The sequence below is a fragment of the Mercenaria mercenaria genome, chromosome 13 (genome assembly GCF_021730395.1).
Source record: "Mercenaria mercenaria strain notata chromosome 13, MADL_Memer_1, whole genome shotgun sequence".
Classification (NCBI taxonomy): domain Eukaryota; kingdom Metazoa; phylum Mollusca; class Bivalvia; order Venerida; family Veneridae; genus Mercenaria; species Mercenaria mercenaria.
In genome coordinates, this window is record NC_069373.1 from 60019287 (window position 1) to 60035652 (window position 16366).

At 34.0% G+C, this 16366-nt stretch overlaps 1 protein-coding gene across 1 annotated transcript; it reads left to right on the plus strand.

Moving 5' to 3' along the window:
* Positions 1-264: 264 nt before the first annotated feature.
* On the plus strand, positions 265-5604 carry LOC123529576 (uncharacterized). Its single transcript, XM_045309955.2, has 2 exons — positions 265-395; positions 4119-5604. Exon 2 carries the CDS (start codon positions 4133-4135, stop codon positions 5003-5005), a length of 873 nt encoding a protein of 290 aa, XP_045165890.2. The 5' UTR covers positions 265-395; positions 4119-4132; the 3' UTR covers positions 5006-5604.
* The last annotated feature ends 10762 nt before the right edge of the window (positions 5605-16366 follow it).

Sequence of the window (16366 nt, forward strand, 5' to 3'; positions counted from 1 at the left end):
TGAGTACAACATTATCCCGGTATTAATGTCTACCAAGCTGAAAAGATGTGTGCTTTGCATGTTTTCCGTTAGCAAAGAGTTAGAGTTAGAAAAATGTCAGTCGTACTATTAACTGTAAGTATACACAACATGTATTTTGTCATCAGTTTTATCTGTTCTAAGTTTAAAGCCTTATGTAACGTTAAATATAACAATAAGAACAATAACAATTAGATACTGATATCTTCATGAAAATAAATCATAATAGGATAGCGAACAAATTTATCTTTCGATATGATTACTTGTAAGATCAATATCAATTGCTTGAGTGTATTCAATAATATAATCACTTGCACTAAGACTTCAAGGTAAGTGTGCAACAGAGATAACAGAGATACAGAACGAATTTAAAACGTGTAAGTTTTCTTTTTAAGCTTTCGCATTTATTTATTTATCTATTTATTTATTAGTTTATTATTTTGTAATGGCGTTTTGTTTGTCTTTTTTTTTTGTTATTCTATATTTTTTCACAGAAACAGCAAGACAGATAACGTTTTTATACACACGTAAGCATTCATCATTAAGGCTAGTCGTAAGTTAGAAGCAATCTTTAAAGATGGTTAATCAGATTTTGATCAAGAAGTGAATTTAATCGAAGTTTTAACAATTAATCATTTACATTTATTTATGTTCACTGACTGCTTAATACTTTCTAGGAATTCATTAGTCGAAATTCATTAGAAATGCAAGTTTGTAAATATATCATTACCAAGTTTTACCTATCTCGGTTGCGCAACCAGGATAGAATGGAAAAATGTGAATTATGAAGCTACACCTGTTTTAAAATATGCCTATTGGTTCAGATTGTTAAAATATCTCAATATCTATCAAATGTACAATTAGAAATTATCACATTCTGACACTTAAGTATCTAAGGGGATTATTACAAAATTTTATAGAAAAAAAAAATAAATTAAACATAAAATATAAATAAATCATAAAATATACATATCTAATAGGGATGTAACTCTATGAAATGGGTCCTTTTGTCCTTTTGTTTCTTAAATGAAAATCTGAAATGTAAACCTAAAATGTAAAATGTCATGAAATGTTGCTAAAATGTGACTGCCACCTTTGAGAAAATAAACTTGAGACAGAACAAAAATTATAAGTTTCATTTGTAATTCATGTTACCCGTGACTTTCATTTAATTGCTTAAATGTAATTGAAATTTGCCTGTTTTTGTCTGTTTCCCTGACAACAGTTGAAGTAGTGTTTGAAAGCAATTTCTCATATTTCAAGGTTTAATCTCTTTTTAAGCTCACCTAAACTTTGTTCAGGGTGGGTTAGTGGTATAGGTGGATCGTCCGTCGTGCATCGTTCTGCGTCCTGCGTCAACATTTTTATACTTAAACGTCTTCTCCACTGAAACTACTGGTCAGAATTATACCACTCTTGGTCAGTATCATCCTGGCATGGACTTCTATCAAGTTTGTTCAAATGGTACACATTGGCCATTGAAGGGGCCACCAAAGCTAAAAATAGAACAATACCTTTAACGAATTTCTTCTCATGATCCGCTTGATGGATCTTCAGTAAATTTGATCGGTGGTTTACATGTCACGTCCTCTATTACCATTACATTTGTGAAAGATAACCACAGACCAGCGACATTTACATTAAGTTTTCCACCCTCTGTATTGAATCAGGCTCTAACATAGTATTTAGCTTAGCTATTGAAAAATTTTGAACAACTTGTCTCATTTAAATATATATCTGCAGTAATTGAATGATAAAATGTTAATATGTGATTAATTAATAGATAGACTTTGATACCTTTTGAATATGTTATTATTTTTCTATAATAAAATATAATGATACAGTTTGATATATGGTTAAATACATAAAAATACATCATTGCAATGTTTTGACACACTGTTCTGGAGATAAACCATATTAAGTGATCTTTTCTCCTTACATCTGTCAGAATGAATAGCGTATGAGTGAAGCGGTCGAGCCTATTTTTTGTACTTTTTGTACAAATCCGCAGAAGCGTCATGCTTTTCACGACATTTTAGCCCTTTCTCTTCTTTCACATCAGCTCTATAAAATACGGTTACTTTCAGAAGCTCGGGATATCTGTTTTCAGTCAAATCTATCATGAATTGAGGTACTGCTTTTCTCACGAATACACTCCTTAAGTTGGGTCAGGAAGGCAGGTAACTGTATCATATTACCCGAGAGCTCCTTTTGTTATCACACTCGCTTTCGCTTTCTGCAGGTATTGAGTACATGCGTACAGGGGATTCACCTGGTTGGGATAACTTTTATTTACACTGTTCTGGAACATGATGGGGACAAAGTATGAGTGTGAGTGTTTGTGAGTAATAAACCGGTTTAAGCTTTCCGGTGGTAGTTTTGCCACTAGCCATTCCAAGGGTGTGTCCCACTTTGCTTCTTAATTCTTATCATGCTTGACACGATTGATTCTGCCTTAGTAATCAGTGCAGATCATGACTGCCACTCAGTCAGTATCTTTTTGGTATGCACCTCTTTTAACAGATGCACAAGTTAATTATAGAAGTTAAGCAGGGAAAGGGTAAATATGTTTATATTGTCCTTGTTGTCTTTTTGTGTCTACGTTTGTATGTGTATATTCAATCGTTTACACATGCATATACTGTTTAGGTTTTATTTTACAGAGCGACTGTGTTCTTTGCACGTGGCCAATTATATTTCATCATGCATGCATATACTGTTTAGGGTTATATTTCACGGCAAGGCTGTACATGTGTTCTTGGCACGTAACCAATCATATTTCATCACTGGCTCTGTTTCTATATTCATATATTTATATTGAACTTCCAAATATCCTTCATTTTTCTAACGTTCCCGTAAACAGAGACTCCCCTAGAGTTTGTAATTCTTACAACCTTGACACGTTTTGCGCAAAAGTTCTAAATACCTCTTTGCCAAGTTTTGCCAAAACCTTCTGAATGTCTCTTTGACTACTTTAGTGCAAAATTTCTAAATGCCTCTTTGTCAAGTTTTACTCAAGTTTTGAGTATACCCGTTATTTCCTCTGGTTTCAACAGACATAAAGCGTTTGATTATAGATCTGGGTCCTTTACCATTATAAGGAAGTCTGTAAGGATGTCTGTGACGGTTTGTAAATAGTACACTTCTATTCTTTTTCACTTATTCTAAGCTTATTTAGATAAATATAACATTAGCCATAATACTGATCTTAATATGTATTAAGTTAATACACAAGTATAAATTATATATACTTTTTATCCTTGGGTATGAATACTCATACTTCCCTAATAAAATCTGGGTGAGTGAAACATTGGTTCTAAAACACAATATGTCAAGTAGAGCATAAAAGAGTAAATTGGTAACATCTCAATGATATTCTGTTATTCTGCCTTTTTGAAAAATGCGACAATTGCTTTGATACGTATTGTTCGAAACTTGTCTGAAAATTTGAACATAGAGCTTGTCACTGCTTGCAATATTCTATCAAAAGAACTGACTAAAACTTAGTAATTATACTATACTTAGTTATTGTTCATATAAACTACAAATCAACACGTCGAAATATGATAACCGTACTCCTGATCCGTATTTGTGTTTGTTTAAGGAGAAGCTTTATTTCTGATAATTATGTCTTATTCGCGCAGTTAGAGGAAAGATTGCAGGTCGTGATGGTGTATCTATTAAATTGCATTGTTAAAGCATGTTAATATCTACGTTATTCTTTGAACGACCTCGTATCTACGTTACTTGTATCTTTTTTCGTATACTGATATCTGACATCTTAAATATCTGAAGCCGGTAACTGGAGTGGAGTACAAAAATAAGTGTACGAAAGTTCGAAACTGTCTGTTCAAGGGCTTTTTCCACTAATGTGAAGGCATTCATCAAGTATCATGTTACTTTCATAATTCAGTTGCTTAACGATGCAAAACAGAGTTGATATAGTAAAATATCAGTTTGATTCAAACACAAATCATAAACTAATTTCTGCTTATACGGGAGAACAGCGCGCTAATAATCTTTGACTGAGCGTCAAAAAGATGGTGATTTACCTGCATAAACGTACTATTAAAATCAGTTTGTTTTGTTTTCCTTTTCAGAAACGGGCACAGTCATGTCAAAATATAGTTTCATGATACCTATGTGTGATACACATCACAATGACGTTGCACAAGCTCTCTGCCGTAACCACAAGAAATTACTTTGTCTAAGTTGTCTCGTGGAGAGGGAGAAACCACAAGAGTGTTCGGTCACTGAACTCGGAAAGATTTTAGAAGAGAAGGATACGCTTTTGCTAAAATGTCTCTCCGTGAGACAAATAGCTACAAAGAAGGAACGACTATTTAAAGAACACGACGACAAGACTGCGGCACTTAAAGCTAAATTGGAAAATGAGATTATTGAAGTATACGAAAAGCTAACAAAGCGCCTCGACGAAATGAAAACCAATTGTCTGAAGTCAGTTGATAGAAATGCTAAAAATATCACAGCAGGAAGTATAAACTACAAACAAAAACTTGTTGCAGTTAAAACAACAGTCAATGAACACATTAACAAGCTGTCAACTGAATCAGTTGATGACGTATCTAATGTTCATATGGAATTAGATGTGATAAAAAATGCAGTTATGACAACTATAATAGATAAAGACACCATACCAGAGGGAAATTTCAAACTTGATAATCGTCTAGGCGAATTAATGTTGCAGTCAAGTGGTTCCCTCGGAAACATATATATGGAAGATCCTGAACTATATGAAACAATAGATGAAGAATATATAAATCCATTGTACGCAACATCAGATGAAATAGTGTATGATAAGGACGACAAACCAAATATAACGCCAACAGAAAGAATGCCCGACAAAAAGCTTGACAGAATATCAAATTGGGTTTCTGCGGATAAAAAGAAAACGGACCAGGATGGCGGTCTAGAGAGGGGCTGGTCTCTGATACGAAGGCTGTTCAAGGGAAAACCTCAGTTGTAAAGAAAAAGTTTTTTTTTTCTATTTCAGGTAAAACGGGAATAGAAAATCTGTATAAGGAGGAAATATAATTTACGTGTAAACTTACGCATGACCATAATATCCGATAAAAAATAAAACAACGAAGCTAAGGAATGTACAATGAAGTTACAACATATACGGTTTAATAAAGCTAACATGTTTGCGTTGATGTTCAAGAAGAACTTGTCTTTATAATCATAAGTAAGAAATGCTGAAAACCCTTTCATTTGAATTCTTAATAATAAAGGATCGTGATAAATGAAGGATATACATGGATTTATTTTCAGTAAATTGAAATAACATTTGTCGCTGTAACTCCCATTATCACGTAAATATGAAAACTACGATCATAGTTTTGTCTTGTTTGCTGGTAAATCTGTATAGGTGAGAGCAAATACAACCAAAACAATATTTTCGTGGTGGATGAGGGCGTAGGACACTTGTTTGGGCTTTAAAACCAGTTTATGTGAATGTCAAACCTTAGAGATAAATGGTCTTTTAAAACGAAAAAAAAAACAAAAAAAAAACAGTTCTATTCTGGTCCCAAAATACGTTTGCTTAAGAAAAGTAAAAACTTAAGCAAATGAACGTAATTAAGTCAATTAACGAACATAAGTATTTTCGTTATATTTCTAAGGTTAAAGATTTTATTTGTCCGCACAAAAGTGAGTGAGTGAGTTGGGTTTTACGGCGAACCGACACAAAATGGTCATATATCGCCGAGCCGCACAAAAGAGGTAAATATATGACATACTGTGAGCAGGTTCCTTTGTCATCAGAATGATGTCCAACACTGATGCATTAAGCTGGAAACTAGTTACCTTTCCCGGAAGAGCGAATAATTTTAGGTGATAAGATTAATCCTAATTGTAATCCATTAGTGACTCCATATTTTGCTCAGCTTTAAAAAAAAAGTCGATAATAATCGATGCCCAACAAATCAACCTAACAGCTATATGATTCAGAGAAAATATGCAACTGCAGACGTATAGATGAGTTGGTTCATGATATTCCTTCCACGTCACACGTGTGTATAGTAAAGGTAATTTGTCATGAGTAAACAAATACGCGTTGATGAATAAATTCTGTTATAAATATTGTCAAAAACAAAGAAAAATATCAAACAGGGAATGCCACGCACCAAAAGCGGAGCCTCCTCAAAACGAACCCCCCAGCACGCAAACGCGTGCACCACACACACACACAGACACACTCAGAGCTTACACATCAGGACAAAACGAACAACACACACACACACACACACACACACACACACACACACACACTCAAAGCCAACACACAAGGACAAGAGGAATAATAAGCATACACACACGCGCGCACACAAAGTCAACACGCAAAGACAAAACGAACAAACAAAGGAACACAGTGGGGCACCTCCTTAGAACGGTCAGTGGCAAAAACACCACTGGGGAGCTTAAACCGGTTTATGGTGCGCACCCAAGCCTTAATTAAGTTCAATAAGAAATAAGTAGTTTGCAAGCCTCAAAATGAAAGAAATTGTAAATATTTTGAATTTTGACTTCATAAGCTTAACTTGACAGTGCCCCGAGAGCGAACAAGTTTTATCTCCTTTTACATTTATTATGAGATTATAAACATTTCGCAATCAAACGTTGATATGTTATTCAATAAAATTGTAAATACCTTGTACCCATTATAAGTACCCTGAAGAGCTCAGGCAGGTTCCCACAAAGAGGCTTACACGACTATAAGTGACCTGAAGTGTTGTAACAGTTCCCCTCCTCCCGCCACTCTAGCTAGAAAGGTAGAAACAACTTTGCATTGGTTAAATATAAATCTTTAAAAAGCCATTATATTAAATTATTGTAATATCTTTGACAAAACACCTTTATAATGTATCCGATGTCGATCTCGTTACACATAACTAAAAGCCGGTAGTGGAATAAACGATAATATATTTCACTATTTAATGTAATTTCTACCAATTGTAAAATCATATAGAAAAACAGTTGAATATTAATATGCAGTGTTATGAATTTAAGTGCAGATAAGTATGTTTAAAATATTAAACGAAAATATCGAAATAAACAATTTCGAATCTATTTCAAATTGTAAAGGATCTTACAGACACTGGAGACCGTAATTACATCTCCAATAACTCGCACTACAGGCGCGGACAGTATATTCTTAAGAAAAAATGCAATGTCATATACATTAGCTAAAAGGCATGCTATTAACATCATGGAAAATGTGCCATTGATATTTTAGGTTTGATAGATACGATAATGATATCGTTCCATTTGATGAATGACAAAAATTATTCAGAACTTTCGGTATGTTCTTCGCACTGTATTTTCAATGTTTTGATATTGCTTACTTAATTGACTTTACATGTAAGGAGGATGCCATATGCACGTTTATACCTTTTAACTTCCACGCATAAATAAACATACTTATTTAAGTATCTCTAATTGAATAAATTTTAAGTTTACTGTAATAAGTCTATCTATTTTGGAGTATTTTTAACACTAACTTGTAATAAATATAATTTAGATCTGTAGGTCAGTGTCAGTATTTCATTTCATTTTAGATGTTTTATGTACAACTAAACTTTACAAAATGTGTAAAACCTAAATGACATGAGTACTGTTTCAGAACGAGCAAAAATCAAAGGTATAAGATTGTGTTGTATCTTCGTTTAAACCTTACAGTTTGAAAGTGAACATGTCCAACCAAAAGAGCAAGTTGAAAATCACGGCAAGACAATTAAATTATTATACAACTTAGCCAATTTCTTTCACTTTTGCGGCGTACCCCGTTTCCCACTGGCAGCCGACTAGTGTGTAAAATTTATAGTGTTCTGTCGTAAAATATCGTGCAAGCGCCTTGTGAAAACCAGCAACCGTAACCGAGCCAAGTTTCTTTTGACTTCTGGAATCAGTTTTATCATATTTTTACTACCATTTGGTCAGTTAATAGAAGTACGTTTAAGTTGGCTCTAGGTGGTATAGGGGTGTTGCCCATGATTGCATTACTTTTCATAACCTTACTCCGAGTCTGGTATTATTGTGCTTGGTTCCAATGTTTTCTTTTAAAGGCTCTAATCATAGATTGTATGTACATGAAACTGGAGACGTTTACACATATAAAAGGATGTTAGAAGATCTTTCGGATGCATAGAAAGCAACAAAGAGTATGTTCGTGAAAAGTAATGAAATTTGCAACTCCCCTCAAAAGCTCCCTAGCGCTGGCTTAAGCGGAATTTTCCTTTAGGGCAATTGAATATTCCTCATGATCCTAAATGACAGAAAATATAACAGCACTGAGTCCAAGTACAGGGAAACTTTTTAAACAGCCGCCACACAGCACAGAATGACTGCAACTATTGTGATAATAAAATCTATGAAAAGATCCTTTGCAATAAAATTCAAACAAGCAAAGTAATAGCAGACTGAGCATACATCAAGTTTTTCATAGCTCTCCTTTATACGATCATGTAACCAATTCGCTTTAGTTACATCGTATTACTCAAATATACAGGGGAAGTAACATTCGAGCGTTTTAAACGATAATTGGATGTGCAATTAGCTCCCATATTTCGTCATTCCAACTATACTAGTCATTGTCATGCCTTAGTGTGTAAAATTTGGTTAAAATGAGAAATAAGATACTGCCTTTAAAGAAATATATCACGCCTCAATGTTATATTTTTGATATTTATAGAAAATGAAACAGTCTATATTCAATACACTGGAGAAGAAACTGATTGATAGTTGTTTAACTTAAAAAAAGCTCTGTAAACAAGGACGATTAGGTTGGCATTCTGTGTTGCTTTTTTCAAAAAGTTCTTAATAGAAAGGGAATATTTTCTTATGTTAATCTCTGCTAGTACTTTTTAAACCATTTACAAACATGACAAAGAGGTTTATTTCTATGATGAACAAATGTGGAAAATTTTCTAACAGTAAATTTAACAACTACCCCCTGTTGAGGTGTGATCAGGTTTATGAAGCGCTACGGTTTCTCTTGGGTAACATATTTATTATATTTGGCAATAGGAATTGGTATCCCTATGGGTAACTACGCCTACTCATTGCCGATTTATTCCTGTATTGTATTAAATGACGTTTATAGTAATTTAGTAACAAAATCATATGTTGAAAGAGACGATTTCAATTTTAAAATTGTCAACCTGCCGCTCCTGGATAGGGTGTTCCATTGAGGGACATTATACGGTGTCTATATTTCACAACTGACTCGTTTCAAGAGTTTGTGCAAAGTTAGAGGACTTTAATGATAGAAATCTTATTATAAAATAATTATTACATCAAGGTTACCGATTTCATAAACTACGGAAGACCTTCACTAAATTTTAGTACAGATCGTCCGAACTTATATAAAATATAACACAAACCCTAAAACATTTCTAACGCCTGTGACTATGGGTATGTAGATTATAAACTTAGGAAAATGAAACATAATGCTTAAGAAACGTTAATCAAAAAACAATACAATGCGAATATCTTTAAGCACAGCCCATGCTTGGTGATAGACCCCTCTACAATTTTACTTTTTTTCCTTTCCTACTTCTTTTCAACGTGATTTTGCAATGACTTATAAAATGTTAGACCCCACGATGATTTGCTCCTTCATCAACAAAAAATACGGACGGAGGGAGTGGAATTTCGTCTTGTAGATTATTTAGTCATGTTTCTTGAAAATTAGGCTCTTGATGCTCTGACTTCAGACAAGTTGTTGGGTACATTGGTGTAATTATTCCTTAGATTGATCCTGTTTATATGTTTTACTTTATAATCTGGAATAAAGTTAGAGACTTCTTAGCTGTGAGATATTTTATTTACACTGTTTTGTCAAACTTGTTGAAAATAGAGTAAGCGCGAGATTGGCATGCCCTGGACGTGTTTAAACTTCCATTTCCGTTTATAAAGGCAACTAATCGCCACTATTTTCAACTAGTAATTTGTCTGTTCGTATTTCATATTACGACTTTTGTATGTTTTTGTCGTTGTTTCTTTCCTGTCCCTAGCATACCCACACCTTCTCCTTTCACTAAGCGAGGTCATTTGTCCACCAGATTTTAGGCCACCGGCCGTCCCTAGGCGGTGCCCCACTTTATTGTTTTTTCCGATTATTTGTGTGCATGCGTACGTGTTTGTTTTGTGTACGCGCGTTTGCGCTGCTGTGGTTTGCGATACAGAGAAACTGTGGTTCTGGAACTTTGCTCTTGATGTTGATAATTCATCGTTGCTTTTTTCCTTACCAATTTATACATTCTGCATATAATCAAAATGTACTTATTTATGGATTTGTGAAGCATACCGTCTGCAATATTTTCCACTACAGTTTCTTTCTATTGCCGGCTTACTTTACGATTCTTTGCTGTCCGGCTGTGTTCGGGATCTTCTGTGCTTCCGGGAAATCTACCCTCACCTTTAATTTTTATATCTTAAGCTCCAGAGTCATTAGAAATAAGTCTCTTTTAAAGTTATTTGCTAAATAAATATTTTAGCAGTGTGTAAATGTATTTTCTACCACATTAATATGGCTGCCTCCATTAGCTTTTCGACAATATTTAGCTGCTAAAATGTCGTGTTTACGTGTATCGTTTCTTTCAAGTAAATTTTGTATATAGGTTTGAAGTACATGACCCTCTATAGATGTTTTATATTGCAAGAAAACAAATGTAAAATATTTCTTTCAGTTTTATTCTCATTCTTAAAAATTTGTGAATGATTTTGTTTAGCATTATCTTTCTCTTATACGTTTAAGTCTCTTTTTGTATTAGCATTTCTTTTCTATAGTTTTGTTTACTAACAGGTCCACTTATTGGTAATATAGGTCTCAATTTTCATGTACTCAAGGTAAAAGTCAGCGTTTTAAATGTAAACATATACATTCAAGATAAATCATCAAAACACAGAAAGTCAACAATATTAAAACAATTTCATGACAAAATTTTGCAGTTTTAATTGGTTTGAAAAAAGCCTTGTTTTCCCAGAATTTTCTCTTTTTTGTCATTGTATTGCAGACATTTTGTTTTATACTGTAAAATCATTTAATTTTCTGGGCATGAAATTTCGTGGTTTTAATCAATACAGCAATTTCGTGGGGATAATTATGAATTCAGGGATTTCAACTTTTGAACATAAAATGAATAGGAATTTTTAATTATTCTTTTGGATTAAATTTCGTGGACTGGCTCAACCACAAAATCCACGAAAATCAGTCCCCCACGAATATAAATGATTTCACAGTATGTAGAAACTTAAATAACTATATAAACACTGCTGTATGTTATCATATACTCAAAGCTTACGTTAAAGATGATTGGGTGATTATCCAAGTTGATTACACAATCTTTCGAAATAAAAATCGTATGATACATTGTACTCTCCTTGCAAGAAGGAAGTTAAAACACTGAGGCAATTGCTCAGCTGTATAAGGATATATCTTGCTTTAAAGTAATCGGTCTCCTTCAAATTAAGGTAAGGACATTATATGTATGGTATTTTGTATCAATGCAGCCATTCCGTGCTTCTACTGCATATACTATTTATCCTTTTGCTCATAATTCGAACCAAATACTATCTAAACCGTTGAAAAACGGAATATATTATGAACTTTGTGTCGGTGACGCCCCCCACGTTTGGACTTTAGCTTACAACTTTTGATAAGTAAAATGTTAACATCCATTTAATCAATATAATCCAAATATTTTACTAACGCATTTGACATAAAATCTTTTTGCATATAAATACCTGTAAACAAATAGCCACAAGGACATTCACGCAACTATAGAAAAGGTGAATTAAGCACATTCTTTTTTCAGTTTTACTCTGCGTGTTTTGGTAACCATCTTTTTTATCTGTGATATTAATTTTCGGATAATTTAAGTGAAAAAGGCATCAACAAATTGGAAAATAAACTGCACGTAGCATACTTTTCTACTTTTGGTTGATATGTATTTCAAAGTTTCAAGTTTATCTTTTATATATTAGTTACATATTAATGTAGCTAGGTACCTCCACCGACAATGCACTTTGAGTTGTAATACATGATAAGTTGAAGACAATGGATATAATAACATGTTCTTGTTTGTGTATTTATTTCATTATTAAGTCCAAGTGTAAAATGTTCATATATGATTTACATGGGCATTTATGTAGTTTACATATAGGGCCTTTTATTTCTATTTGTACGGACTTAGTTAATACCTTACCAGTTCCATCTGTCTATTCGTTCGTTCGTTTGTCCGATATCCGTTTGTAAAATTTGTAACCTGTGATTAATTGAAAGATATGTAAGTAATTGTCTTGGTATTAGATACATGATGGTGAAAATGGACTATAATATGATTATGTACGGTCATTTGCTTTGTTGCTACGTTTAAAACAACGGAAAAGAGAATACAAAATTATATTGATATTTAGAGAGTTTGTGTGTTAAGTTCTGTCCATTGTTTTACCGTGTAGGGCAAATCCATTATTTTAACTGGGGACCTTACGCCGCCTTTCATGGAATTGCAATCTGTGTATCAATAAAGGTTCCATGTACACACCCGTATGAATATACCAGCGGGGTCTCTAAAACTTATTTTGGTAATTGTTACATGCGTAAATGTTAAATTCTGCTCAACCTGGGGCTGAAGGGCGTGGGCGGTAGCTTGCATTTCTACAACCGTCCACGAACAAGCTCAGTCAAACCGAGCCCGCAACATTTTAATTTATGTCGTGTTGGGCGACCTGTAGTTTTTCACTTTTTTCTATTTATACACTGACATATGATAGTCTAAGACTAAGCAGACACATTGATGAGGCCAAATTAACCAGAAAATCAGATAAATAGATAATCAATCAACAATGAGAGGGGTCATTTACATTATAATTGCCTAAATTTCAATGATGTCAATTACATTTTTAGTTTATTAGGAATGTATCTTAAATTCTCACATCACCTAACTCTTTTACAAGTTCTGCTCTTTATATATCAATTTCAGTTGACACATGTCTTAAAGTTCTTTTTCTCCTATCTCTAAACTTTAGTGCAGGTTTTGATGTTTATATCCTTGGGTCTTTTGGCATGTGTTTTCATTTCTCTTCCTCCCACATCTCAACTCTTTGCAAGATTTTATTTTATTTCTATCAGTGTTTTTATTTATATTTCCTGGCCCTTTAGGATCATAAATATCTGTGTAATAGAATTCCGCTAAGTCGTTTCTGCTCGGCATGAGGAGCGTTGCAATTTTTATTACCTCTCATGTAAAACCAAGTCTACTATTATTTTGCTTGATTGCATTTTGTGCATCCAAACGTCCCCATTCTCTTTCAATGCCATTGCTTCTCTGATTTCCAAACAAACAGAACATCTCCTCTGAAATGCCACGGCCAGTGTCCATTATATCTTTAAATCAACTAACCGTTCTCTTTCTTAATGCAATTATTTTTCTGTCAAGTTTTGCTCTTTATATTCTTAGGTCAATTAACATGTCTCGTAAAATTCTCAATACTCAATACTAACATCATAGGTTTGTGTAGATTAATCCTCTGTGATAGAAAGAAAGAAATATGTCTGTAGCAGTTTGTAAATTATACATTCTGCTCTGTTTCGCTTATTCTAAATCTTTCCTTCAAAACATCACGCAATTTATCATGTGCAGATCTTAAATTTTATCTATAAACTTGATAAAGGTAATTTTAAGTACCTGTTATCACCATGAATGAAAAAAAAATTGGACTGATGCCAAAACATACAGTACATCACAAATAGAAAGGACGACTGTTAAATTAGAAATGCAAAATGTCATATTGTATACTACAGCAATGGTAGATGACTTTAAATAATTTTGATAGTTTATAGAAACGGCGTATAATGTCATACAAAATCTAATAGACATTTGAAAAAAAAAAAAACACTTCAAAAATGTTAAACGTTTTGATTCAGTAAAACCACACTTCAAAAAGGTGTTACAAAACGCTATGACTATTGCGAAAGGTACATAGAAAGGAAACGGCTTCCAACTCCATTCATATATAGCTCTGAAGCATTTAGTAGCATACATTGTTTGATTTTTGTCCTGGGAGTCACACCGAAAGAGTTAAAATCATATGGCGAGTTTTCAGCTCTTGCAGTGTTTTAGGCATAGACGGGCACATGGTAAAACCATCGTCTTTCCGGAAGCCAGCTGAAATGCTTTCTAAGATAATGAAAAATTAAGCGATGTTTCGAACCCATATCAGTTTAACGTTTACCACCAGGTCACGCAGGCTCCTATCATATATTTTTGCATTGTCGGACAAGATTTACTACTTAAGACTCCCCCGCCACTGTTTATGTATATCCGGTTTTATTTTTCCTTCATCTTTGTCTTTCTGTAAGCCATCACCATTTAAATGCATTTAAATTCATTGATATATACTGAAACAACCCGTCCACTATATTTCTTTACTGCGGTTCCTTTCAGCGGTTGACCTACTTTGTACAATGTGCGACTGTTTCAAATATGTGTAGTTTTGCTTTTTAATCGACACCACAAAATTGTAAAACCGAAATCTATGTTAAGATGTTTTATTAGCACAGTACCTTTCTGTTCGACCAAGTAAATTATCGTGCACTTCGAAACACTATATAAATCAATCGAGTTGTTTAATATCAGTATATTTCAAAACCAGATCTTTGAATAATTTATGCCTATACATTTTCATACGAAGCCAAAATATGGCTGATATTATCACAATCCGGTTTCATGTGTATAGAAATAGTATTCAAGGCTGTGTTGTCGTTTCGTTTGTTTCAGACACGAAAACAGTCATGTCAAAGGACATTGGCATCATACCTATGTGTGATATACATCATGATGATGTTGCTCAAGCCATCTGCTTTAATCACAAGAAATTACTTTGTCTAAGCTGTGCCCTTGAAAAAGCGAAATCTGCGGATTGTTTGTTCACTGAACTTCGAAAAGTTTCAGGAGAGAAAAACAGTCTCTTGCTAGACTGTCTATCAGTTAGACAAATAACTACAAAGAAGAAACGACTAATTGAAGACGACGAGAACAAGACGAGAACTATTAAAGATGAATTGAAGCAAGAAGTTATTGAAATGCATGGTAAACTTTCATAGCGCCTCGACGAGATGAAAGAAAATTGCCTGAAGACAGTTGACAAACATGCTAAATCCGTTACAGCAGCAAATGATTATAGTAAACAAAGACTTGCTACATTCGAAAGAACAGTCAATGAACACATTGCCGACTTGTCAGGTGAATCAGTTGATGACATAATTGAAATTAAACTTAAAGTAGAAGAGGTGAAAGCTGAAATTATAAGAAACATTCCAGATAAAGACACACTACCGGAATGAGTTTACAAGCCCAATGAGAAGTGATATTGCGATCAGGTACTTCTATTAGAAGCGTATATTTGTCAAATCCGGAACGTTATGACAAAATTGATGAATCTTATAATACACATGGTGGTTGTTCAAAGCCAGTGTACACCTATTCTGATGAAGTAGTATATGATACTGAAAAGAAAAAAAAACAGATTCCGTCGAAACGGATAAAAATACTGAATCAGTTGATTCATTAAAAGAGAAACCGGAGAAACAGTCAGAAAGAATTGAAGGAAAGAAAAGCAAAGATATATCTGGAAAATCAGATACAAAGTCAACAGATGGAAAGTCGAAGAAAAGAAACGTCGGAATATTCAACTAATTTTCTACGGATAAAAAGAAAACGCACTAATTGGACGGGCAAGAAAAGAAAACAGGTTCTGATACGGACGAAGATCAAGGAAAATCCGCAGCTGTACCGAAAAGACCTTCATCTGAAGCAGGAAGAACAGGTACAGAGACTATATATCAGGACAGTACGTTTTATACGTCATTTAACGAACAACCAAAATATCTCATAAACAAAACCGTGAAGGTATCAGCGCTGAAACAACATTTCACTTCAGCATGCAAGTTTTCGAAACTTGTAGATCTCGGAGACGGATACATAGGAATGTTATCAGAAATTCACAACTCCATAGTGCTTGTAGGGATAGGCGGACAGGTGTTTGGACGGAAAACTTTTAAGAAAGGAAACCATAATATTGCTGCTGTATGAATTCAAGAGGTTGCTGTAATAGCCGAGTCTGTGCTTCAGGTCAGTAAATTTAAAGTAAGCGACAAGGGATTTACAACAGTCGCAGGTTTCGTCTTTAAAGGAGAAATATCAAGCATTACTGGATTTGATTACGATGTAACATCCTCGAAGTTTGCTGTGAGTTCACCGGGCAGAGTTATAGTTCTGGACAAAAGGGGAAAGACGATAAAAGTTGAACCGTATGGCACTGCGTA

What these genes read in the sequence shown, in the direction of transcription:
- LOC123529576 (XM_045309955.2), top strand. Translation starts at nt 4,133, where the DNA reads ATGTCAAAATATAGTTTCATGATACCTATGTGTGATACACATCACAAT.